Genomic DNA, 26,175 nt, shown 5'->3' with positions numbered 1-26,175 from the left:
GTACCACTACAGAAGATATATGCAACCTTACCCACACTATCGGAAGAGTTAAAGGAATGATCCATGTACACTCAGCTCTGAGTTCCCTTTCAACGACTCTAAGAGGCTAACAAGCCCAAAACGCGTCCTATCCACGATCTTTTCAATCTTGTCCTTAAAAAGACTTGCTTTCTCCCCTCAAGCTTCCCAAACACACTCATGCCCCTTTCTGCGTAAACAGAAACAATTGATTTCAATGCTTTTCATTCTTAAATGTTCTGTGTTTCATTCTCTGCTGACTCTCGTTGCCCAGACAACAGTGATTCTTAAGCTGCGGGGTTGTAGATTCATTGTCTGGCCATGCTGGAAGAAAAACAGAAGGCAAGGGATGTGGTTTAATTAGGCTGCAACTTTATTCAGTTAAAATATCTGGGAGTACCGAAAAATAAACTGTACAGTGCAGGTCATAATAATTTTTCTTAATCTTTTCTACATAAGCCTCAGCGTGGTCCCAGCTGCCCTCCCTTGTCAGAGGATTAAAGGGGCGAGAGCAGGAGGGGGGATTTGGTCCCTGCTGTAACATGTAGGAGCTCCAACCCCCACCTTAGCTCCCTTAAGGGATGCTTTCCTTTACATCCTTTCCCACTCCCTTTTATACAAAGATTGTACCCCTTCCATAACAAGTTCCTGCACTGGACAAATTATGCAAGTGTGCAAGCACATGTGCAAGTTATGCTTGGCTACCTCCCCCAACCTCTGGCAGGTTCCTAGATATTCACTGATTCCTTCCTAAATATTGGACAAAAATAAATCTGCCTCCCAATTGGATAGGTGTACCCCATCCACCCTGAATAACATGGGTGCCCAGTAAGATATGTCCAGATGTGGAATAACCAAGGGGGCGTGTTTATGTATGAATTTAGCCACCTTCCTATTTACACTCCTCCTGGTCTTATTCACCTTTGGAAGCTTCACTGCTCCCTGTTATGCCCTGCACCCAATATGTCAGACCAAATAATCATCACCCCTGGGGGAAAAATCCTTTGTCTGCCCGAAGCCCCTCTTTGTTCTATTTATCAGGTCAACCCCCTTATACCATCCTGAATCGTTTTCACAGAGGTGAACAATAATCACATCTGGTTCCTGCTCCTGGGCTGCCAAAGAGTGTGCAAGGGCTGTTGGCTGGTCCCGAGCATGCCCCTCCTTCCATGTCAGCTCAGGATTGACTCACTACCTAGACCCAGCTGTGATCCTCCAGATGACCCAGAAGCCCTGACTATGCTCCTAGTGTACAATACTGTGCCTGCAGATCACACCACTGCTAATTTGGTCTGTTTGCATGATTCTGAAACAGCAAAACTAGCTCCAATTCTCTGCTTTGGGTCTCACATATGTCCTGTACGCATTTGAATGCCATTGTCCAGTTGCCTGAATCACTCTAACCGAGCCACAGCTGTCACAGCCCCCATCCAGAATGGATGGAAATTCAACTTTGTAAGCCCCTTTCTTAAAACTATAACAAATTGGTATGTTATGAGGGGCCCATGAATAAAGAGGAGCCTGTCTCCAGCTGGTCTCATTGCTATATAATTCCTTCAGTGCTTCTACTAAGCAAATCCTTGCCTCACTACCCTACTGTAGTATTATGGACTCTCCTTGCCTGCCTAGATCTGTTTTTGAGATCCTCAAGGTTTGGATGACCTTTCATACCTCCCACTGTAAATCCTTCCATTCAAAGCCCTTCCTGGAGTATCTCTCACTGACTCAGGCACTAATTTTCTGACTCTAAAAACTCAAAAAAACAAAACAAAACAAACAAAAAAAAACACCACTAGGAATGCAGCCTTGAACAAGGCCACCTCCTGTCCACTTTTGCATATTTTGTTGAGAACTTGCCCCAGATCTGTTAAGTGTCTGAACAGTGACATCTTGAAATAAGAATCAATCACAAAGATTTGGGTATTCCCTAATCCTACTGGCAAATGTAAGGTCTGAGGTATGACTGGAAATGGTAGATGATGCCAGACCACATGTTGCCAATGACTCCATGTACCTGACGTATCTGATCCTCTGGAATGTGCCATATCATAGACAGGCCCTCCCTCCTCTGAAATTGCACAAAACTGCTAAAATACCTGTCATGAAGCCCTAAATGTTTGTGGTACTACTGATCTTCATACAGCCCCAAGAGCTATCATACACCACAATACCAGAATGCTATCAGCATCTATGCGGGTTCCTTGTGGGCTCCCAGTGCCAGGTCCGAAAGTTAGGACAGTGAATCTGCAACACCATTGTCAACCTCAGGTACATGTTTTGTAGCATGTTAAAGTTTAAACACTAGTATAGACCTTTAGCCTCATAACCCTGGGCAATGTAGGGGACTGGTGATTGATATGTACCTCTGCCATGTTGCCACTCCACCTTTGGAGAAACAGTTTGTAAAATCCATTCCCCAAAGAGCACTGTCACTGAAATAGGAAAGAATTCAAGGAATGTTGTATCCTTTACTATTCCAGTTTGTGTCCAACTGGGGGACTGTTTATGGGCACAGCACCTGCCTTGGTAAAATACCCTGAAATCTTTTCCTCCCAATGCATCTGAGTGAACCTTTAAATCTGCCCCTATTATCTGTTCCTCCCTCCAAAGAGATACTCTGTTAAAATTACTCAAGCTGTTCCCACACTCCTAAATACTCAATCATTTTATTAACTCTTATTAAACAGTTGGCTTTTGATATTATTATGGTGGCCGCTAATAGATGCAAAATGCCTGCCCTGGGGCCACTGCTCAGCAAGCAAAGTTAAAATGCCCATTAATAGATTGCAGCTCCCACAGCGTAACCTTCTTAGCTACTCTTGCCTTGACAATCAATCCCAGAAGTTCTCCCACTTATCTTAGGCAAGTCTGCATATACCATAGTCCACATGTCTAACTCAGGCCCAAGGTGGATCAGCTTAGTAGAGGGGTGCCTCTTTTTTCAGCTTCAGAGGTGCCCCGGTTTATCAGCCAGGGTCTAGAATGTGGCCAGCAGGCTAGCGCACTCCTCAGAATTTGACCTGCCTGCAAACAAAAAGTTAGCTAAGTAGTGTATCTCATGCTGTAAATCAGGCTCCCGTGCAATCACCGATTCCAACATTGTGCTGAAATTTTTCAAATGCCAAGCATGGAACATCCCATGGGGAGCTACTTACCAAAATAAGACTTACTCTCAGAACAAAACACAAAAGGTGCATCTTTCCCTTTGGAACTAGTAGCAATAGAAAAGATGATTTCATGTCAGTTTGCTGACAGCAACGCCTGGGCCACAAGTCCTAACTATGTGCACAGCCTCATCATAGGGAAATAGTGTACTAAACGAAAATGAGTACTTGTGGCACCTTAGAGACTAACAAATTTATTAGAGCATAAGCTTTTGTGAGCTACAGCTCACTTCATCGGATGCATTTGGTGGAAAAAACAGAGGAGAGATTTACACACACACACACACACACACACACACACACACACACACATATAGAGAGAACATGAAACAATGGGTTTATCATACACACTGTAAGGAGAGTGATCACTTAAGATAAGCCATCACCAGCAGCAGGGGGGGGAAAGGAGGAAAACCTTTCATGGTGACAAGCAAGGTAGGCTAATTCCAGCAGTTAACAAGAATATCAGAGGAACAGTGGGGGGGTGGGGTGGGGTGGGAGGGAGAAATACCATGGGGAAATAGTTTTACTTTGTGTAATGACTCATCCATTCCCAGTCTCTATTCAAGCCTAAATTAATTGTATCCAGTTTGCAAATTAATTCCAATTCAGCAGTCTCTCCTTGGAGTCTGTTTTTGAAGCTTTTTTGTTGAAGGATAGCCACTCTTAGGTCTGTGATCGAGTGACCAGAGAGATTGAAGTGTTCTCCAACTGGTTTTTGAATGTTATAATTCTTGACGTCTGATTTGTGTCCATTCATTCTTTTGCGTAGAGACTGTCCAGTTTGGCCAATGTACATGGCAGAGGGGCATTGCTGGCACATGATGGCATATATCACATTGGTAGATGCGCAGATGAACGAGCCTCTGATTGTGTGGCTGATGTGATTAGGCCCAATGATGGTATCCCCTGAATAGATATGTGGACAGAGTTGGCAACGGGCTTTGTTGCAAGGATAGGTTCCTGGGTTAGTGGTTCTGTTGTGTGGTGTGTGGTTGCTGGTGAGTATTTGCTTCAGATTGAGGGGCTGTCTGTAAGCAAGGACTGGTCTGTCTCCCAAGATCTGTGAGAGTGATGGGTCGTCCTTCAGGATAGGTTGTAGATCCTTGATGATGCGTTGGAGAGGTTTTAGTTGGGGGCTGAAGGTGATGGCTAGTGGCGTTGTTTTCTTTGTTGAGCCTGTCCTGTAGTAGGTGACTTCTGGGTACTCTTCTGGCTCTGTCAAGTACTGTCACGGCTAACCTGGTGGCTGAACTTTGTGACTTTGTCCTGACCCATAACTATTTCACATTTGGTGACAATGTATACCTTCAAATCAGCGGCACTGCGATGGGTACCCGCATGGCCCCACAGTATGCCAACATTTTTATGGCTGACTTAAAACAACGCTTCCTCAGCTCTCGTCCCCTAATGCCCCTACTCTACTTGCGCTACATTGATGACATCTTCATCATCTGGACCCATGGAAAAGAAGCCCTTGAGGAATTCGACCATGATTTCAACAATTTCCATCCCACCATCAACCTCAGCCTGGACCAGTCCACACAAGAGATCCACTTCCTGGACACTACGGTGCTAATAAGCGATGGTCACATAAACACCACCCTATATCGAAAACCTACTGACTGCTATTCCTACCTACATGCCTCTAGCTTTCATCCAGATCATACCACTCGATCCATTGTCTACAGCTAAGCGCTACGACATAACCGCATTTGCTCCAACCCCTCAGACAGAGACAAACACCTACAAGATCTCTATCATGCATTCCTACAACTACAATACCCACCTGCTGAAGTGAAGAAACAGATTGACAGAGCCAGAAGAGTACCCAGAAGTCACCTACTACAGGACAGGGGCATTAGGGGACGAGAGCTGAGGAAGCGTTGTTCTAAGTCAGCCATAAAAATGTTGGCATACTGTGGGGCCATGCGGGTACCCATCGCAGTGCCGCTGATTTGAAGGTATACATTGTCACCAAATGTGAAATAGTTATGGGTCAGGACAAAGTCACAAAGTTCAGCCACCAGGTTAGCCGTGACAGTACTTGACAGAGCCAGAAGAGTACCCAGAAGTCACCTACTACAGGACAGGCTCAACAAAGAAAACAACGCCACTAGCCATCGCCTTCAGCCCCCAACTAAAACCTCTCCAACGCATCATCAAGGATCTACAACCTATCCTGAAGGACGACCCATCACTCTCACAGATCTTGGGAGACAGGCCAGTCCTTGCTTACAGACAGCCCCTCAATCTGAAGCAAATACTCACCAGCAACCACACAACAGAACCACTAACCCAGGAACCTATCCTTGCAACAAAGCCCGTTGCCAACTCTGTCCACATATCTATTCAGGGGACACCATCATAGGGCCTAATCACATCAGCCACACTATCAGAGGCTCCTTCACCTGCGCATCTACCAATGTGATATATGCCATCATGTGCCAGCAATGCCCCTCTGCCATGTACATTGGCCAAACTGGACAGTCTCTACGCAAAAGAATGAATGGACACAAATCAGACGTCAAGAATTATAACAATCAAAAACCAGTTGGAGAACACTTCAATCTCTCTGGTCACTCGATCACAGACCTAAGAGTGGCTATACTTCAACAAAAAAGCTTCAAAAACAGACTCCAACGAGAGACTGCTGAATTGGAATTAATCTGCAAACTGGATACAATTAATTTAGGCTTGAATAGAGACTGGGAATGGATGAGTCATTACACAAAGTAAAACTATTTCCCCATGGTATTTCTCCCTCCCACCCCACCCCCCACTGTTCCTCTGATATTCTTGTTAACTGCTGGAATTAGCCTACCTTGCTTGTCACCATGAAAGGTTTTCCTCCTTTCCCCCCCCCTGCTGCTGGTGATGGCTTATCTTAAGTGATCACTCTCCTTACAGTGTGTATGATAAACCCATTGTTTCATGTTGTGTGTGTGTGTGTGTGTGTGTGTGTGTAAATCTCTCCTCTGTTTTTTCCACCAAATGCATCCGATGAAGTGAGCTGTAGCTCACGAAAGCTTATGCTCTAATAAATTTGTTAGTCTCTAAGGTGCCACAAGTACTCCTTTTTATTTTGCGAATACAGACTAACACGGCTGCTACTCTGAAACCAGTGTACTAAACATAATCTATCACTTCATTAACTGAATTGCCCTATGGATGTGACAGGTGGTGAAACAAGTGATATTCTCTAGGTATCTTCTGGAGAACCAAGCCCAGGGGAAGACCTTAAGGGTTCCTCAGATAAATGAATGAATGGCCCTGCAACTCTTAGAACTTATTTCCTTTGTGGTCTTTTTCTTTACAATGTGACCAACTTATTTGTTGACTTCAAATTTTTGGACATTACATGACTTCGTAGCCCATATATGGAATGTTAAACAGAAAATACTCTTCCATCTGTCCTGTTAGGATAGTCCCCAAGGAGAGTACCCTTAATGCTTTAAGCTTAACTGGAAACAAAGCTTTTTCCAACACCCCACTGCCAGCTGCTCTGCTCTCTTTTCCTGGTCCACCACCTCTGCCCTCTGTTCCTGGACCCAGAGGTATGTAAGGCGAGCTGGATTTACCCCCAGTCTTTTACCATACTGGGGATTTCCCTGTAATTTGTACCAGTTGCAGGCCTTGGGGGCTCTGAAGCACATCTTGCAAGCACATCTAAATTTGCAGATGTTCCAAAAACAACTATTTTCGTTAAGTGCCCAGCAAATGTTATTACAAGGCTGGGGTCTCTGTTGGGCTTTCAGAGGACTAAATAGGCCACTGTCAGTTTGAACACTTGTCCTCTGTGGTGTCATCCCCTCTAACGACGGTGTATGATGTGATATGTCCAACCAGATTCCTGTCTGCATTGCAGCCCTCAGTCCAAGCTCCTCATCCCAGTTAAAACAAGCTATGCCTCCAAATGTATTAAATGCCTTTCAGATTAAGTCCATATATTTGAACAACACTGGGCTTTTTCTAGATATGTCTCCAAAATAACATCTGCATAGATTAAAAAAGCGACTCTCCAATTTTCCCAGGTACTAGCTGTCCCTTGGTCATTCAGATTTCTCACTGCCATGCTTGTCCTGTTACAGCTTACTTTCTGTCAGAGCTTCTCTGTGCAGCAGTGATGATGTGTCAGTATATTCATCCCTCAGTATCTTTTCTTTAGTAGTGCAGGTCCAACACTCCTGCATAATCATACTCTGGGCTAACTACTGTGGAATCCTCAATGTTCTGAAGCCACCTGGATATCTCTGGATGCTGTTTCTAGCCAATGAATTTGCATTCCCTGTTGGGGGATTGGGAGGAGGTTGTATTTTGCATGCCCCCGCTCCTCCACGTTAAGTGCACACCCCATACAATGGGGTAGAAGTCATGTCTGATTTTCTGTATCCCATACCTGAACCTATGCTGGGTGACTGAGAAGACCTCTACCGGAAGCCCCCAACTTCTGTAACAATGAAGTTAACCTGCAACAGTTGTATATGTATGCTTGTATAAAGCAGTTGACCTCTGCTGTAGACATGTTTACACTGGACCTAGCACCCCAAAGAGCAAATATCTTCTCTCCTCTGCACCCCTTCTGAGCCTTGTGGCTAAATCTCCTGGGCCACTTATTTCAGTAGCTCCTGCTGCCAGCCTGATATCTGGAATCCATCTGAGGAGTTCTTTGCGCAAAGCTTTCTTCCGAGAGTCTGTCTCTAGGATTTGATTCTCATGAAGCAATCCAGGGCATTGGGAGATAGCACACTGCTTCATCCCTAAAGAGGTCTCTTATGTACTTACCATAGTTTATACAAGAAAATGTGACCATTGTATATAGCAAATAGAATGCATCATACTTCCTTGGTATTCAAGACTTCACCTGCTTCTACAGAGGTGCATGGGCAATATATTCTCAAGAATTAAATTACCCATCAGGAGACATTTTAGTTTTCATAGTAAACCATTCCCTGTTACTGATGCTGTGGGTTGATACCCAGGTTAATCATGTTGTGACCTTATGAGTAGAAAAATCTCTGATATGTGCTTGATAGAGATCACTCTCTGATATAAGCCTTTCAGGTTTGACTTCAACTGTAGTGAAGATGGCAAATGGTAAGTTGTCCTCAGTTAATCACCTTTTTCTTCCCAACAATGGGAGTCTTAGGCATTTTGTCTGTAAAGGATTACCTCATGTTAGTGTTCCAGTATTTGTTTCCTATTTTATGGCTAAAAAAATCACATCTCATTTTTCCATTGAGATTTCCTATATTGCATTCACTGGGATTGAAATCATTCTCTGCTGAGTCTCATTTACCAGATTTCAATGTTTCTTATGCCTGGGATGCAGACTGAATCCCAGGGATTCTCTACCAGCAAACTTTAGTTCATCCTTCATCTTTGTTGAGCAACTTGAAGGGAAAACACTATATAGTGGTTTTCTACTATACTTAAAAGCATTATAAGTTGTAGTTGTATATTCATCCAATATCTGAAGTTTGCCAGTATGTTGTTTAAAGTTCTGTTATGCAGCCTATGAGTTGTATAAAAAGCTGCCTAAAAAACAAGCTTTTTAGGTGGCTGAAATCTTTTTTTTTTTTTTTTTTTTAAAGAGTTACCATACAATGACTACTTTGAGTATTTCGGACCAGACTTCAAACTGCATATTAGTCCATCAAATATGACAAACCAGAACACACCAGAGTATATGGAAAAGATCAAGTAAGTAGATGCTCCCTACCTTGAGAATGGAAAGTCTGAAAATCAGTCTTTTGTTGGTGGAAATACTTCATAAATTTCCTATCTAATCAAACCTCATCTTTATCAACTTTTATTTATAGTGTACTGTTTTAGGATCACAGTGTTTCCAGTGATGGTGGTTTTAATGACTTAGGGGGAAATGGATTTGATTTGCCTTACTTTTTGAAGCATAGATTCAGTTTAAAGTCATAAAGTAGTGTGAGTAGTCTTTACCAATAAGATACTGATTTTTTTAAAAATAAGCACCATTAATCTTGATTGTTTTTGATAAGACTTGTGCCAGCACAAAACACGAGTTGCAGACACTCCTGAGAACTGCCTTCAGATCCTATTGCCCTCCATTTCTGGTGCAGAGCTGTCTTATTTCCATTAACATGAGGCCTTTCATGCTTGAACATAGAGGGAAGATTTGCTATGAAAGGTTTAAAAATGTAGGAAAAGCTTATCCGCCGTGATCTGAATTCAGGGTTCTCTTTCTATGACATCAAACACCTGTAAGCAGAGTAAAGTAGAACTGCTTTAGGAATTTGTAATGTCCATTCTAGCAGAGGAAACCCAGAAAACTGAATTAATCACAGAATAGGAAGAGAAATATTTTCAAATATTATCCTAAAATGTATTTGTAATTTTAAGTCTTGCCATATTCTGCAAATCATTTGGGATGTTAAAAGTAGTTGTAAAGCACTGTAGGTCACTGCTAAAGGCTTATGTTTGTATTCATAGGAAACATCCAGCATTTTATTCTGAGTAACAAACCTGCAGAAGTATATTTTTATGTTGTTCAGATAATTCATGTTATGTGTAAGGACTTATGAGTATCATTAATGTTTTGTTCTTAATTCAGCAATTGTGACAAAACAATTTAAATATCTGTAAGAATGAAAAAGTCACTTCCATTCTGTATTAGAAATCAGTAAGTGTTGTTTTTCCTTCTTGAAATGTAGTTGAGCTAAACTTTTTCTGTACATTGTTGGGACCAACTAACAACTGTGGGCATGAGAACATGTTTCTTATGACCACTCCACGGAGCAGGTGGTTATAATGTTTAGTTGCGATGTAGCAGAATGTTAACATCTGAAATCTGTCTGGTCATGACTGTAGTTTTAGGCATTAAACTTTTGTGTAAAATAACATCCTTTGTTGCCATTAGTAAACAGCATGGTATGAATTTACCACTTTTCTGGCCAGCCTGTAATAAGTGGAGCCTTGCTCCCCTCTTAAAAGAGAAACCTGACTCTTTCCACAATAGAACTGGTTTAACCAGAAGAACTATAGAAGAATGTCAACTTTAAAATGGTTGCATTTATGATTAAATATCCAGAAACTGCAGAAAAGGCTACATCTCTCCCTATATTTAACAACTTTTCGATCGGCTATTTTCACTTGCAGACAGCGCTTATTTGAGAACTTGCGTATGTTGCCTCATGCACCTGGAGTACAGATGCAAGCCATTCCTGAGGATGCTGTTCATGAAGACAGTGGAGATGAGGATGGAGAAGATCCAGACAAACGCATTTCGAGTAGGAAATGTTATCTTTGGGTGTCCTGTTAGAATATGCCCCCGGAGTAAGGCCACTTTAAACATAAAGGGCCAAATCCTCACCTCTGGTTATTTGTTTTCTGCCACTCCAGTTGAAAGATCCTGCCCATAGAGACTTCCTTCCAGTAGCTGAATGGTGAGGACATGGCCAGGACAGGGTGTTTCTATTGTGTGGCACTCCCCAGATGCTGACATTTGACCCTTTGGGCCTGTAGGTACCTGGTTACAAGTTGAGCTCAATAGACTGTTCTGGTATATGCCAAAGTCTAGTCTAACCTGGCTTCTAGCTGGATCAACAATCTGGAGCATCGGGGATGCTCCCTTTCGTTCTAAATTTGCCACAAGAACAGTTTGACCAGGCTGGGAAATCTGGCCCAGAACAACAGCAAACCCAAAGGGAACATGGGTTACAGCCTCTCAAAATTTTGAATGTCATGTCCCTTCAGAAACAGTATTATTAAGTAAAAAGAAAAGGAGTACTTGTGGCACCTTAGAGACTGTCTCTAAGGTGCCACAAGTACTCCTTTTCTTTTTGTGAATACAGACAGAAACCAGTATTATTAAATGAATCAATATAGCTCCTGTAGTGAAATGAGAGATCATTTTTCAAAAATCTAAAAAGAATTCTTGGATACTTGATATATGAGATGGGTGGTCAGAGCACTTTCTGAATTAATCACAGCAGGTTTAACTTGTTTTTTATTATAAGGTTTAAGTTGTATGGATCATATGATTGTAAGGATTGATATTTATTATTTCTAAATATACATAAGAGACAACTGCTTCATTTAACCTTTGTGATATCAGTAGTGGTAGCTTCACAGCTGCTTCTTGTCATCTTAATCTGTTGCCTAGCTGTTGTAATCAGAACACCTTTTTCCCTGCTGCAGTTAATCATCTTGCTTCTGAATTTGTTCAGTACTTACTAAGCAATACCAAATAACTGGATTTTCACTTGTTTTTGTAACATTTCTTTATAATTATGTTTTAAGAGGTAACCCCAGAGTATCCTCAAATGTTTTGGGCATAGTTCTCTTTTCCTTTGATTAGAGGACAAATTGCTGCTGGTCTCCTAACCAGTTACTGAAAACCAGTTTCACACTAATTCCTTTTTGAAAGATCTGTTGCAGTAAAACTTTATCCTTCTGCTTGCTCTGAGTTCCTTTAATCTTTCTTTTTAATTTTAAATACTAGTTCGAGCGTCTGATAAGCGGATAGCCTGTGATGAAGAATTCTCTGATTCGGAGGATGAAGGGGAGGGTGGACGACGAAACATTGCAGATCATAAGAAAGGAGCAAAGAAAGCCAGAATAGAAGAAGACAAGAAAGAGACGGAGGACAAAAAAACTGGTAAGAGCATAATGTCGTTTATTATTGTGTTCTCCCTTCCAACCCATTATAGCAGTGTTTCCCAAACTTGGGACACCGCTTGTTCAGGGAAAGCCCATGGCGAACCGGTCCAGTTTGTTTACCTGCCCTGGCCGCGGTTCGCCGCTCCAGGCCAACGGGGGCTGCGGGAAGCGATGGCTGGTACATCTCTCGGCCCACACTGCATCCCACAGCCCCCATTGGCCTGCATTAGCAAACCGAGGCCAGTGGGAGCCACGATCGACTGAACCTGCAGACGCAGCAGGTAAACAAACCGGCCCCGCCCGCCAAGGGCTTTCCCTGAACAAGCGGCGTCCCAAATTTCGGAAACGCTGCATTATAGGATTGCACCTTTCTTAAAAGTGAATTTTGTTAACAGTAAGATATCCTACAACCACTAGCACAAAGAGTTAATGTGCTGTTGAAACGTTCATTCTCCTCATGTCGATTCCATTCTAGGTGTGGGCACAGTCGTCAGAGATTTTTGCCTTAGCGGTACCCGTAGGGCCGGCTGTGGCACCTTCTAAATCATGCTCCGCCCTATGCCCCCTCGGTTCCATCTTACTGCCTGTGGTGGTCCAAGTACCTTTATTGCTTAGCAAGAGCTAGCAGTTTCTCCTCCTTGGACTTGGGACCTTTGTACATAGTTTGCATATAGTAGTGTTAAGTAGTCGTTAAGTGTTAGGGTCCCAGCCGGAACTTTGCCCCAGTCTCGCGCGGTTAAGTCCTGCTCGGATTGCAACAGGCCTATACTTGTGAGTGACCCTTAAGTGCTTGGGGGAGTCGCATGTTAAGGAGCAGTGCCGGATCTGAAAAACTTTTGGCCCTGCAACTAAAAGAGAGGGATGTCTGCCTCAGGGCTCTCCTGATGGAGTCTGCCCTCTGCCCAGCTTCCGAGCCTTCTAGGCAGGTCCATCCAAGGGCCACGGTCTCTGTGCGCAGCGCATCACCAGCACCTGGCTCCTTCCGTCACCGTTTGCCGGTTTCAAAGAAGAAGGCAAAGAAGCACTCCCTGACACGAAGCAAGAAGGCCCAGGAATCATCTACCAAGGGACCTGGGCCTGCCCACCAGGCTACTCTGGGGCAATGCGAACATGCCTGCCCGGTTGGGACTCCCAGCCCTCTTAAAGGTCCACCACCGACTCTGAGGAGCGGTATGGGATCCACACCCATGCCTGCATCGTCATCATACCAGGCTCCCCAGGCGCAGAGAGAGCACAGGTCTCCACCTGCTCCAATGACTACCTTGGTGCTGCAGGACCTGGCTAAGGGTCCCCAGAATGGCAAGCCCACTATTAAGACCTGTCAGGGGACAGGGGAATACCACCGATTGCCAGACAGAAGACACTGATCTTTGCCGCTGTGTCGAGAATCCAAGGGCAGGTCCCAGTCACGTCGTCTGTTGCCCAGGCTGGCATCCAGATCCCCACGGCGCTACTCACCTGCACGGGGTCGTTGCTCCCCTTATTATTCCTGGGCACCGCTCACTCTCTCGCCGGTCTCCCTGGCACTATTATCGCTCTCCTTGGTACCATTATCGCTCTCCTTGGTATGATTACAAATCAGTTACGCCTGGTCAATGATCATAGATTCATAGAATATCAGGGTTGGAAGGGACCTCAGGAGATCATCTAGTCCAACCTCCTGCTCAAAGCAGGACCAATCCCCAATTTTTGCCCCAAATGGCCCCCTCAGGAATTGAACTCACAACCCTGGGTTTAGCAAGCTAATGCTCAAACCACCGGTAGCCACGACTTGTAAGCAAACACAGGAATCTATGGCTCCTCCCTGGTCTCTAGAAGGTGGTTCCTCCGGTACAGAGGACCAGTTCAGCCTATTACCCAGGTCCCATTGGTGTCATTGAGCACAAGCCCGCTCCCTCATCTGCGGCACCACAGTCGTAGCATGGCCAGTGGCCAACGCAGTGGCCGTATTGGAGCACATGGGGCATTCCGGTTGTGACGATGCCCCCTTCACAGCACTCCTCGGTGGCCACATCAGAGCATCAGTCAGCAGCCGCATCAGGCCCAGTACTGGAAGCACGTTCCGAGATCGGGATGGAGGAACCTGTGCCCAATCCTAAGCCTCCTTCTCCGACGATGGTCAAGACCCCAGCATCTCCACCAGCAGTCCAGTCTTCCTTGTCGTCCCTGGACAAGGCGGTCACGGCACCTTCCAGAGCTAGCCTACTGGATGACTTTCAGGAGCATCAAGCCTTCCTTCTTCGAGTGCTGTCCCTGTGGGTGCGCGTTTGTGTATTTGTGTGCTCATAGTCGGAGACTTTTGGTAGCAGTTCCCAGTTGGGTTGCACATGTATGGTCCCTGCCTCGCACTACTGCAGACAGTTAACTAACGCTGTGTGACCAACCCCCACTTAGTTCTTTCTCTACCACCCTTGGCTACGAGTAGGAGCAATCAGCAGTGCCTCGTTACTTTGTAGTTAGTTAGTTACAGTCGGTTACTTAGTTTCATTGTTAGCATAGACAGGATTAAACCATCCCATAAATCACCCGTACCGTTTCTATCCATCACTGCTCCAAAAGGAGCACCATCTCTAAACAAAGATTTCTCAAGTAGATCCATAATCGCACAAAACTCTGTCATTGGTGCACCTGCCAGTCCCTCCTGGGGATTCACTCACATCCCACAAGAGCCTTATCAGACTCCCACGGCTTCCCTGCACAATGTACCTATCACGAACATTTGTAGAGTTGCTACATGGGCCTCAGCCCATATGTTTAGATAGTACTATGTCTTAGAACAACAGGCAACATCTGATACCTCCTTTGTATGCTCTGTACTATCGAAGGTTACGACTTCAATGCCGAAGCCCCTCCTTCCATCAGACGGCACTGCTCTGAAGTCACCTAAAGTGGAGCACCCACAGGGACAGCACTCGAAGAAGAAAAGATGGTTACTCACCTTGTGCAGTAACTAAGGTTCTTCGAGATGTGTCCCTGTGGGTGCTCCACTACCCTCCCTCCTCCACTCTACTTTGGAGTTTCCTTATTAGTCTCTGCAGTAGAGAAGGAACTGAGTGGGGGTTGGTATCATAGTATCGGTTAACTTCCAGCAGCAGCGTGAGGCAGGGACCATGCATGTGAGACCCAACCAGGCACTGCTACCAAAAGTCTCCGACTACGAGTGCAGGGGTGCACAAACACCTACAACGGAGCACCCACATGGAAACACACACATCTCGAAGAACCTCAGTTACTCTACAAGGTGAGTAACCATCTCTTCTTCTTCGAGTGCTGTCCCTGTGGGTGCTCCACTTTTTTTTTCTTCTCTGGTGCATGGCTGAGAGGTTGGGGCTCGAGGTGCAGGAGATGGCAGAGCAGGAGGACACCCTCTTCAATGTCCTCTCAGCCTCTGCGCCCACCCAGGTCGCCTTGCTTTTGACGCAGTCCTCAAAATAGCCAAGACCCTGTGACAGACAGACTCCTCCATCCCTCCCACCTCAAAAAGGGGAGAGAAAAAATACTTTGTGCCGGCCAAAGATTTTGAATACCTTTATACCCACCCATCTACCCCCAGGCTTGCTGGTTGTGTCTATGGCCAACGAGAAGGACAAGCAGGTTCCTACCTCCTCGACTCCCAAAAACAGAGGCTAAAAAAAACCTCTATTTATTTGGGAGAAAAACGTTATTCAACTGCCAGCCTGCAATTCTGGGTGGCGAACCATCAGGCACTGGTACAATCTTAATCTCTGGGATGGTCTTACGAATCTCCAGGAATCCCTCCCTCAGGGTCTGGCCCAAGAGTTTGGCATCCAAGTGGAGGAAGGTACTGTGGTGGCCAGATGTTCCCTGCAGATGGCATGGGACTCGGCGGCAAGAGTGGTTGCATTCGCGGTGGTTGTGTGACGCAGCTCCTGGCTCCAAATGGCGGGCCTCGACCCAGGACCTCCCTTTTGATGGAGTTGGTCCATTCTCCAATCAAACAGGCCCCAGACTGCACAGGTTGAAAGACACTAGGGCTACCCTTCGCACGTTGGACATGCATATGCCGCAATCAGCCAGGAAGCCCTTCTGGCCACCAACAGCTCCAAGACCCTAGCAAACGCATCAGGGATCTACAAGGGCCGTAAGTTTTAGTTGTCGTCGCCCTTCTTCCTCCTGCTCACCAGCCCAGCCTGGCCCCACCAAACACCCAGGGGGCCAGAAGCAATAATTTTGAGAGTGCGCCCAAGAGCGACATCCGAGTTACTCAACCTGATCCTACTCGCCTTTTCCTCAACCACCTCTCTCCCTACAGCTTGGCCTGGCCGCAGTTTACCTCAGACCACTGAATGTAGTAGCTCGGGGCTAGACCTTATGATTCTTGGCCGGCCCTCTTTCCCATCCCCCCACTTTCCTGTCCCTCTTCGGGGATGCTTCTCACAAGCAACTCCTCATTCAGGAGGTTGAGAAGCTCCTGGGCTTGGGGACTGTAGAGGAAGTTCCTCGGGACGTGGAAGGAAGAAGATTCTATTTCCATTACTTCCTAATCCCGAAGGCCAAAAGGGGCCTCAGACCCATCCTGGCCCTTAATCACCTCAACAAGTCTCTCAAGAAGTTGGTTTCACATGGTCTCCCTGGCCTCTATCATTCCTTCTCTGGATCCAGGGTAATGGTACGCCACTCTCAACTTAAAGGACACTTACTTTCATGTCTCCGTGTTCCCAGGGCACAGACGTTTCCTGTGTTTCATAGTAGCCAGGCACCACTTCCAGTTCACGGCGATACCCTTTGGCCTGTTCTCAGCCCCCAGGATGTTCACGAAATGTGTGGCACCATAGCAGCTTACCTGAGATGTCAAGGGGTTCAGAATTTCTTGTATTTCAACAACTGGCTCTTCTGGGGCAGGTCTCCAGAGCAGTTGCAATGGAGCCTTGATCTGATGCAGTCCATCTGCAACTATCTGGGCCTGTTAATAAACAGAGAGAAGTGCACGTTAACGCCAGTTCAGTGCATAGAGTTTATTGGAGCAGTTCTCTACTCCATGCAGGCCAGGGCCTTCCTTCCAGAAATGTGTTTTTAGGCCATGTCGGACTTGATCACCCACATAAAGAGCCATCCGCTCACCACAGCTCACGCATGCCTGCAACTGATGGCTATGTGCACATACCTGATCAGTCATGCCCGACTTCATCTGTGGCCTCTGCAGGCGTGGCTGGCCTCAGTCTATAGCCCCAGCAGGCATGCCCTGGACTGAGTGGTCATGGTACCAAGCCACGTCCTCTCATCCTTGGACTGGTGGCTGGACCCTGAGTCGGTGTTGGAGGGGGTTCCCTTTGTGACCCAGTATCCCACCCTGGCCTCTGACGCATCAGACCTGGCCTGGGGAGCCCACTTGGGCAAGCTCAATACTCAGGGCCTCTGGCTACCAAATGATCTAGCCCTTCTTATCAACGTCCAGGAACTTGGAGCGGTTCACCTGGCCAGGCTTCTTTCCCCACCTGAAAGGTGGTGTAGGTTTTGACTGACAATACAGCCACCATGTATTACATCAACAGGCAGGGCGGCGTCAGATCTTCGGCCCTTTGTCAGGAGGCACTCAGCCTCTGGGACTTTTGTGTGTGGTATGCCATTCATCTGGTAGCTGCCCACATGCCTGGAACCAGGATCATCCTGGCAGATCACCTCAGCAGGGCCTTCTCGTCTCGCCATGGATGGTCGCTTCATCCGGAGGTGGTCAGCCTAATCTCCCACAGATGGGGGACTCCCAGGTGGACCTGTTTGCATCTAGGTAGAACAGAAAGTGCCACGTATTCTGTTCTCCTCAGGGCAGGGACAAGGGCTCCCTGTCAGATGCCTTCCTGATTCCATGGTCAGGAGCGCTGACGTACGCCTTCCCGCTGGTACCATTGATCCACAAGATAACACTAAAAGTGAAGCAAGACAGAGCATCGATTATCCTCATAGCCCCAGGGTGGCCTCATCAACACTAATTCAGTATGCTGCTGAGTCTTTCAGCAGCTACCCCATTGCAGCTGCCTCTTAGGACGGATCTGCTGTCCCAGAACCACGGCAACCTGCTGCACCCGAAGCTGGCGTCGCTGCACTTGACAGCTTGGCTGCTGCATGGCTGAGTATGGATGAACAGGAGTGCTCCACTAGTGTCCAGCAGGAAACCTTCCACCATGGCTACTTTTTTTAGCAAAGTGGAAGTGGTTCACGTGCTGGTCCTTGGACTGACACATTCGTGCAGAAGAGGCCCCGCTGCAGGACATCCTGGACTATTTACTACACTTTAAGCTCCAGGGCCTGTTGCTATCTTCAGTCAAGGTACATCTGGCGGCCGTTTTGGCATTCCATCCTCTGTTTCAAGACCAGTTGGTCTTCGCCGATCCCATGATGGTGTGGTTCCAGAAAGGCCTGGAGTGCCTTTACCTGCATGTCCGGGATCTGGTTCCCCCTTGGGACCTGAACCTTGTGCTGTCAAGGCACATGGGTCCCCACTTCGAATCGTTGGCTTCCTGCTCCCTCCTGCTGCTCTCCTGGAAGGTTTCCTTCTTGGTCGCTGTAACTTCAGCTCGTAGGGTGTCTGATATCAGGGCACTCACGTCGTAGCTGCCCTATACGGTCCTGAATGTAGGCTGCATACCGTGGATGTCAGACAGGCTCTGTCCTTCTACATTGATAGAACGAAGCCATTCCATAAGTCAATGCAGTTGTTTGTTGCTGTCGCAGACAGGATGAAAGATTGCCCAGAGTCAGCCCAGAGAATCTCGTCTTGCATCCACTACTGCTATGAGCTTGCAAAGGCAAAGCTGCCGGCGATCGTGACGAGTCATTCGACTAGGGCACAGTGTCATCAGCAGCCTTCCTGGCGCAGGTGCCAATCCAAGAGATCTATCAGGCTTCCACCTGGTCGTCCGTCCACACGTTCGCATCTTGCTACGTGTTGATCCAGCAGGCTTAAGACGATGCTGGCTTTGGCAGAGCAGTGCTGCAAGCTGCAAGACTATGAACTCCACGCCCATCTCCGTTGATTCTGCTGGTGAGTCATCTAGAATGAAATTGACAGGAACAAGTACTCGAAGAAAAACTGTTACCTACCTTTCATAACTCTTGTTTTTCAAGATGTGTTGCTCATGTCCATTCCATTACCCACCCTCCTGCCTCTCCGTCGAAGTTGTCAGCAAGAAGGAACTGAGAGGACGTAGGGCCGGCAGCGCCCGATATGCTGCAGTCTGAGTGGGACGCTCCAGAGGGCGCCACAGCTGGCCCTATGAATACTGCTAAGGCAAATATCTCCAGCCATGCATGTGGGCATGTGTACGCCTAGAATGGAATGGACACAAGCAACACATCTCGAAGAACAACAGTTATGAAAGGTAGGCAACCATTTTTTCTTTCCAGTCATACTGAAGAAAAAAATCTAATAATCTAAAATGCATGTTTGTATAGGTACTGAAACAGTACTTGCAGTCCAGGAGTGTTGTTCTAAATTCAAATCTTTGCCACTGTGGTTTCAAATCCTGAAGCCAGTAATTTTGTATAGCTCTAATGAAGTGTGAATGAAAAAAAGTTCTGTGTAGCTGATGGCATAAGCGATGATGTGTTGTTTATTTAATAAGATGTAATTTGCAAATAAGCAGCCTAGGTTCCTGAAGGTTTTTTCCCTCAGTCTTAAGAAAGTTATTTTAGATTGTGTTTCTGGAGTCCTTTCAAGTATTTCAAGTGTGACACTGTTTTTCTTTCTCAATTGTTTTTAGATGTTAAGGAGGAAGATAAATCCAAGGACAGCAGTGGTGAAAAGACAGACACCAAAGGGTAAATCCCTCAGTGCTAAACTATAAAATGTTTGTGCTTTAGAGAACATTCATTAACTTTCAGTGCTTTTCCACAGTTAACATATCTTCTGTACAGAAGGCTATATATCAATGTGAGGTTTAAATCCGTGTCAGGAGGTACTAAAATACTTTAAAATGTGTGATGGGGAGCTCTAATTGCATCTTTATCAACAGCTAGTCTAAAAGACACTCTCAAAATGAAATTATGCCGTTTAATAGTTCTATATCTTTTGCCTTTGAACAGAGCGAAATCAGAACTGCTCAGCAATCCTTGAATTAAAGATAGCCTCACACCAATTACAGAACACAATACTAGAGTGGGAAAATACTAAAAGAAGAGTTTTTTCATGCTGAGAGAGACTGCTGATTTCATTTTGTACTATTTGGCATGGACTGTATTTATTTTCATTCGGCTTTGTTTTGGTTTTTGGCAAGTTGTATTGTGAGTTTTCTAATTATGAAGCAGAAATTCCTTTCTTCACCATGCTTTATGTAATAGTATTTAAAATGGATGTGAGTTATTATGTTAAATGTCTAAACTGATCTATTAAAGTAATTTGCCTTTCCTGAGCTGATTTTACCTTTTTGTAATTATATCTTTATTAAAAAAAATTGTACTTGTTTCTCTTTTGTCCATCATTGGATTATATAGAAAACATTTCCATATAAAGTAAAGATAAACAGTCAGTTGCTGGGGGATTTAAGAGGACAATCTATATGTACGTACACTGATCTGTGCATGTTGTAATGACTCATAGTACATAGACTGTGAAACAGTGACTGATGTACTTATTATACTTACAGTAAATAGTGGAAAAGTAGGTACGGGGACATTGGGCCTGGATGTATGAGCGTAACATTTGGAAGCAGAAGGTTAAAACTCTAAACCTCCTGGTTGGATTGTATAACAGGACAAATGCCTTTTACTCTAGCAGCAGTATACTCTGCTGTTTGTCTTGTTATGGATTAATTTGATAACCAGCAATTAAGTCCTGGATTGGGTGTACTGCAAAATCCCTTCTGACCCTTAGAACTTCAAGCTGCAAAGAACCATATCCCTTTTTTTTTTAAAACAAAACCTTTGTTTGTTTGTTCGTTTCCCCTTTTTTTCCATTTGAACAATTAGTCAGTCAACCCTGGCACCTGAATTTGCGATCCTGTTATATAGGTTCCTCATTCTAGATGAATAATCTCCATACCAGCCATCTTGCTTCACACTAGAGAGAAATGTGGGGAAACTGTATGGAGACTTTATTCACTAAGAGTAGCGTTACCCTTTCTTGCAAGGAAATGTTCATTATTAGTGTTCTTTTCTTTCCCTTTCCTTTTTCCCATTTCTTCCCTCTCCTGTACCAAAAAAAAGTGAAGTTAAGTGTAGTCTCTTTCCTGTTGCTTCATAGTTCAAGGATTTCTACTAATAAAAATTATTATGCATTCATGGCATCTTTAGAAAGTTTATAGTAAAGATAACATGACCAAGTAATTTACATCCTTTCCTTGTCACTAAGGAGAAAGCTGAGAATTTTTGAAGGTTTGAGGATAAAAGGATTGAAGTTGTCTGTCTCCAAGACTGGAGTACTATAATAAAAGGACTCGTTAATCCATATTTTCCTAACGAACTCTTCAGCTTGCTACTGTGTTTAGTAATTCCACTTTGAGCATTTGGACATGGTGGGCCAAAATTTAACCTAATGACATGGAGATTAAACGTACGTTGCTGCAGACTGCAGAAAAAATGTTGTTTTTTTTAACTATACAATGTGTAAGTACAGTTCTTCGAGTGATTGTTCATGTCCATTCCAAGCAGGTGTGTGCGCACCGCATGCGCACCAGCCGGAAGATTTTTCCCCCTAGCAGCGTCCATAGGGTCGGCATGGGCGCCCCCTGGGGTGGTGCCTTCATGGTGCCCAATACGTGGCCCTACCGACCCCCCTCAGTTCCTTCTTACCGCCCGTGATGGCTTGCTGGAACTTTGCTTGCTTTTGCAGCAAGCGCATTAGCAGTGTCTTTGTTCTTAGTGTAAATAGTTTTTCTCTATAGTTGTACTTATCACATAGTAGTGTTTGGTAGGTAGTTTCCTCCGGGGGTCTCCGGGGTTTAAACTCTGTGAGTCCTGTGGCAAGTTTATGCCCAAGACTGATCCTCACTCGTCCTGCCTGCGGTGCCTTGGTGAGACTCACCAAAAAGACAAGTGTCGCATTTGCAAGTGTTTCCACCCAAGAACCCTTAAGGACAGAGAGCAGAGACTGAAACTCCTGCTCAGGGAGGCGGCTCTGAGACCGCAATCCGACCCAGGACCCAACGACCCGGCACTGATCAGGTCCTCTTTGGTGCGCAGCACTCCAGCGCCAACGGCGTGCAAAACTGGCCAGACTAAGGATTCTAAAGCCCACTGGCACTGCCACTATTCAGGACATAGGGCGTCGGTATCAGTTCTCCATCTCTGGTGCCGGTAAAGAAGAAGAGGTCGGTGAGGGACCGATCACCCCCCTCTTCCCCCCCCGAAGCCTACGGGGCCGATGCTGTCTGCGAGTGGCTCGGCACAGACCACGTCCACCTCGCTTCCACCCAGGGTCTCGTCGACTCCTGCCCGGCCGGGGTCCAGTAGAGTCCGAACCCTCCTCAGTCCCCGGACCATCTGGTGGACATACAACCACCATTGATGCCGGAGGTGTTCGAGTCGGCAACGGACCTGATGCGCCTCCCGGTGTCCCACCCTGGACGGTCCCAAGCCACACTCCTCCCGGTGCCATCCTCCCCCCAAAGGAGGGACAAGTCTCCAGCGACCGTATGGCCCCTGTTTCACTCCAGAGGCAAGCCAACCATGATGGCTTGTCGGTCTCCATCTCCGGAACTGCCCACACAGACGCAGGAAGCATGCCGCTCCCCGGAGTAGAGTTGACGTTCGTTAGCGACCCAGGGGATTGCTCCTCTGTGGTCAACTTATTCGGAGACCTCGGAGTTGGAGATAGACTCGGCTCGATCGAGCAGATTGCGCAGCAGAAGATCCTGGTCCCGACACAGTCACCAACCATACCCAGCACTGTGGCAACCACCTGCTCATTGGCCCTTCTGGACACCCTGGGCGTACCATCAGAGCCAGGGTCAAGTCCATGGTCCGCGCTCCAGAACGGTGTCTGTGTCCTCGGCGTCGTTTGTGCCACAGTCAGCACCGGCACTGCCAATGACAGCGCCGCCCTCAACCAGAGTGGCCCCGCTGACTCGCATGGTTTCGGCAGTGATGCCTCAGCCAGCCTCGGCACTGGCTCCCCAACTGACGGCACCAGTGGAAGCCTCAGCTCTGTCCCTACCAACCTCGACAGTCTCGGTCCCACCGATTTTACTTGCCCCGGCACTGGCTGCGATGCAGAGTTCTTCATTGGCACCGGTTCCACAGACCAAGTACCGCGTGCCGAGGGACCCCGGGGGAGCTGAAGGCAGCGAACTGGGTCCACCTCTGGTTCTCTTCCTCGTCTTCACCTGACGAAGTGGTCGCGGGGACTTTGATGGCCCCAGCCTTGGAGGACAATCGGGTTCTTCAACAGCTTTTGAGGTGGGCTGCCCAAAGCCTAGGGATTCAGGCAGAGGAGGTAGAAGAAGACTTAGACCCAGTCATAAACATCCTGGCTCCCTCCGGCCCATCCAGGGTTGCATTGCCATTTATCAAGTCAATAACTCAAAGGTCTAAGAACTAGTGGCAAACCCCTGCTTCTCTGGCACCTACGGCCAAGAAATCTGAGCGCCACTACTTTGTTCCCTCTAAAGGATATGAACACCTTTATACCCACCCTCCTCTGGGCTCCTTGGTGGTCAACACGGACAATCAGAGAGAACCTCGGGTTTCAAGGCTCCACCCCTAAAAACAGGGATGCCAAGAAACTGGACCTGTTTGGCCGGAAGGTCTAATCCACAGCAGGTCTACAGCTTCATATAGCCAACCAACAGGCCATAGTAAGCCGCTACAGACATAACACATGCTTGTCCATAGCAAAATTTACAGAGTTTCTGCCCCAGGAGTTCTCTGCATTCGTGGAGAAGTTGGTCTCCTGAGCATCTTTACAAGCAGCCCTAGACACGGCGGATGCGGCCTCTTGCACTTTGGCCACAGGGGTGGTTATGAGGAGAGGCTCCTGGCTGCAGGTCTCTGGTCTTCCCCACGAGGTCCAACAGATCATTCAAGACCTTCCCTTCAAAGGTGTAGCTCTCTTCTCAGAGAAGACGGATAAGAGACTTCACAGCTTGAAGGACTCAAGGGCTACCCTTCATTCGCTGGGGCTTCACATGCCTGCTACTCAGTGCAGACAGTTTAAGCCTCAACCTGCTCCTTGTCCTTATCAACCCTAGAACCGCCAGAATGCTCCGCATCGGCGGAATAGGAGCACTCAGAGGGAGGACGTTGCCTCCTCTGGGCAAAACTCGGGCCAGCCTAGGGCCCCACAGGGCTCTAGACCACCCTTTTGAGGGTACGGTCGAGGACAGTTTGCCAATTCGACCTTTGGATCCTTCCCATCTTACTTTATCGTCTCGTCTGTCCCCTTTCTACCGTGTCTGGTCTCAAATTACTTCAGACCGCTGGGTGCTCTGCACGGTAGAGAGAGAATATTCCATCCAATTCTGTACCCTCCTGCCCACCCCCAACCTCCTTTCCTGTCCCTCTTCAGGGACCCCTCTCACAAGCAACTTCTGTGTCAAGAGGTGCAGTACCTCCTCTCGGTAGGGGCAGTGGAGGAGGTTCTTCAGGAGCTAAGGTGCAAGGGTTTTTACTCCCAGTACTTCCTAATACCGAAGGCCAAGGGGGGCCTCAGACCCATACTGGACCTGCGACAACTCAACAAGAACATAAAGAAACTCAAGTTTTGCATGGTCTCGCTAATCTCCATTATCCCCTCACTGGATCCAGGAGACTTGAAGGACGCGTATTTTCATATTGCAATAGTCCCACAGATGCTACCTCAGATTCATGGTGAACACAGGCCACTACTAGTTTGCCATCCTCCCGTTCGGACTGTCGACTGCCCCACAAGTATTCACAAAATGTATGGCAGTTGTTGTGGCGTTCCTGCGCAAGTGCCATATACAGGTTTTTCCATACCTTGACAACTGGCTGATCAAGGGTTGCTCGAGGGCCCAGGTGGAGGCTCAGGTTGAGTTTATAAGGAGGACCTTCCTCGACTTAGGTCTCCTGAACGAGGAGAAATCCACTCTGTCCACGGTGCAGAGGATAGAATTCATAGGCGCAGTCCTGGACTCTACTCAAGCCAGAGCATACCTCCGAGCCTCCTTACACAGTTTTTCATAAGGATAAGGTTCAGCTTAGGCCTTATCCGGCTTTTCTCCCAAAAGTTGTCTCCCATTTTCACATGACCCAGGACATCTTCCTCCCAGTGTTTTATCCCAAGCCACCCTCCTCCAATAGGGAGCGCAGGCTGTACTCACTGGATGTGAGTAGGGCCTTAGCCTTCTACATAGAACTAAGTCTTTCTGGAAGTCCATCCAACTCTTCATAGCCGTGGCAGACAATGAAGGGCCTTCTGGTATCTCAATGCATATCGTCATGGATAACATCCTGCATTAGGAAGTACTATACCCTGGCAAAGGACCCCGCTCTGCAGCTAACCACTCGCTCTACCAGAGCCCAGGCCGCCTCTGTGGCGTTCCTGGCACAAGTCCCTATTCAGGAAATCTGCAGAGCAGCCGCATGGTCCTCGATACATACGTTTACGTCGCACTATGCAATTACACATCAGTCCAGGGATGATGCAGCTTTTGGGAGAGCCGTGCTCTTTTCTGTGGATAACTCCGACCCCACCTTCTGAGCTCTAACTTGTGAATCACCTGCTTGGAATGGACATGAACAATCACTCAAATTAAAAACGGTTACTCACTTTCTCGTAACTGTTCTTTGAGATGTGGTGTTCATGTCCATTCTAATACCCACCCTCCTACCCCTCTGTCAGAATGGTCGGCAAGAAGGAACTGAGGGGGTGGTGGGTCAGCAGGGCGCGATATTGGGTGCCATGAAGGTGCCACCCCAGGGGGCGCCCAGGCCGACCCTACAGACGCTGCTAGGGGGAAAAAATCTTCCGGCTGGCGTGCACGTGATGTGCGCACACACCTGCTTAGAATGGACATGAACAACACATTTTGAACAACAGTTACGAGAAAGTGAGTTTTTTTTGTTTTTTGGTTTGTTTGTTTTTTTTGCAGCTAGGATGAGCCTGTAGATGAGAGAACTCAGAAAGTGGTTTGCCTTTTTTACTGGTATTTTTAAATGCTTTCTTGCATTTAGCTACACGGTGGTGAATTTCTAGATATTTGTCAGTTATTTTCTACTAACTTCTGGACCTATTGTGATTAAAAAAATATACCATAAAAATGTTACCAAGATGCTTGTATTAAGTGGACAAATTAATCTCTAAATGGTAACTTGATAGTTTGTTCCTATAATCTGTTTTACTTCAAACTTGGGATAAATATAACTGGTTTAGTCTCATCTTTGCTTTCAAATGGACCCTATTGTCCAAGTTCTGTGCACCGGTTGTCCCCCTTTTGGTCCATCAAGG

General features: G+C 46.5%; 1 protein-coding gene across 2 annotated transcripts in view; it reads left to right on the top strand.

The window, feature by feature from the left end:
- HDAC2 (histone deacetylase 2) overlaps positions 1-20,235 on the top strand; it is a 62,354-nt gene extending 42,119 nt beyond the window's left edge. For both annotated transcript variants that reach the window (XM_038397045.2, XM_038397046.2), the window contains exons 10-14: positions 8,777-8,885; positions 10,314-10,444; positions 11,659-11,814; positions 19,535-19,592; positions 19,857-20,235. In XM_038397045.2, coding sequence (XP_038252973.1) covers positions 8,777-8,885; positions 10,314-10,444; positions 11,659-11,814; positions 19,535-19,592; positions 19,857-19,887 — 485 coding nt within the window. In that variant the 3' untranslated portion in view covers positions 19,888-20,235. The remainder of the gene's footprint in view (positions 1-8,776; positions 8,886-10,313; positions 10,445-11,658; positions 11,815-19,534; positions 19,593-19,856) is intronic.
- The last annotated feature ends 5,940 nt before the right edge of the window (positions 20,236-26,175 follow it).

The sequence above is a fragment of the Dermochelys coriacea genome, chromosome 3 (genome assembly GCF_009764565.3).
Source record: "Dermochelys coriacea isolate rDerCor1 chromosome 3, rDerCor1.pri.v4, whole genome shotgun sequence".
In the NCBI taxonomy this organism is placed as follows: Eukaryota; Metazoa; Chordata; order Testudines; family Dermochelyidae; genus Dermochelys; species Dermochelys coriacea.
The sequence above is the reverse complement of the archived record's forward strand: the minus strand, read 5'-3'. Positions and strand labels throughout refer to the sequence as shown.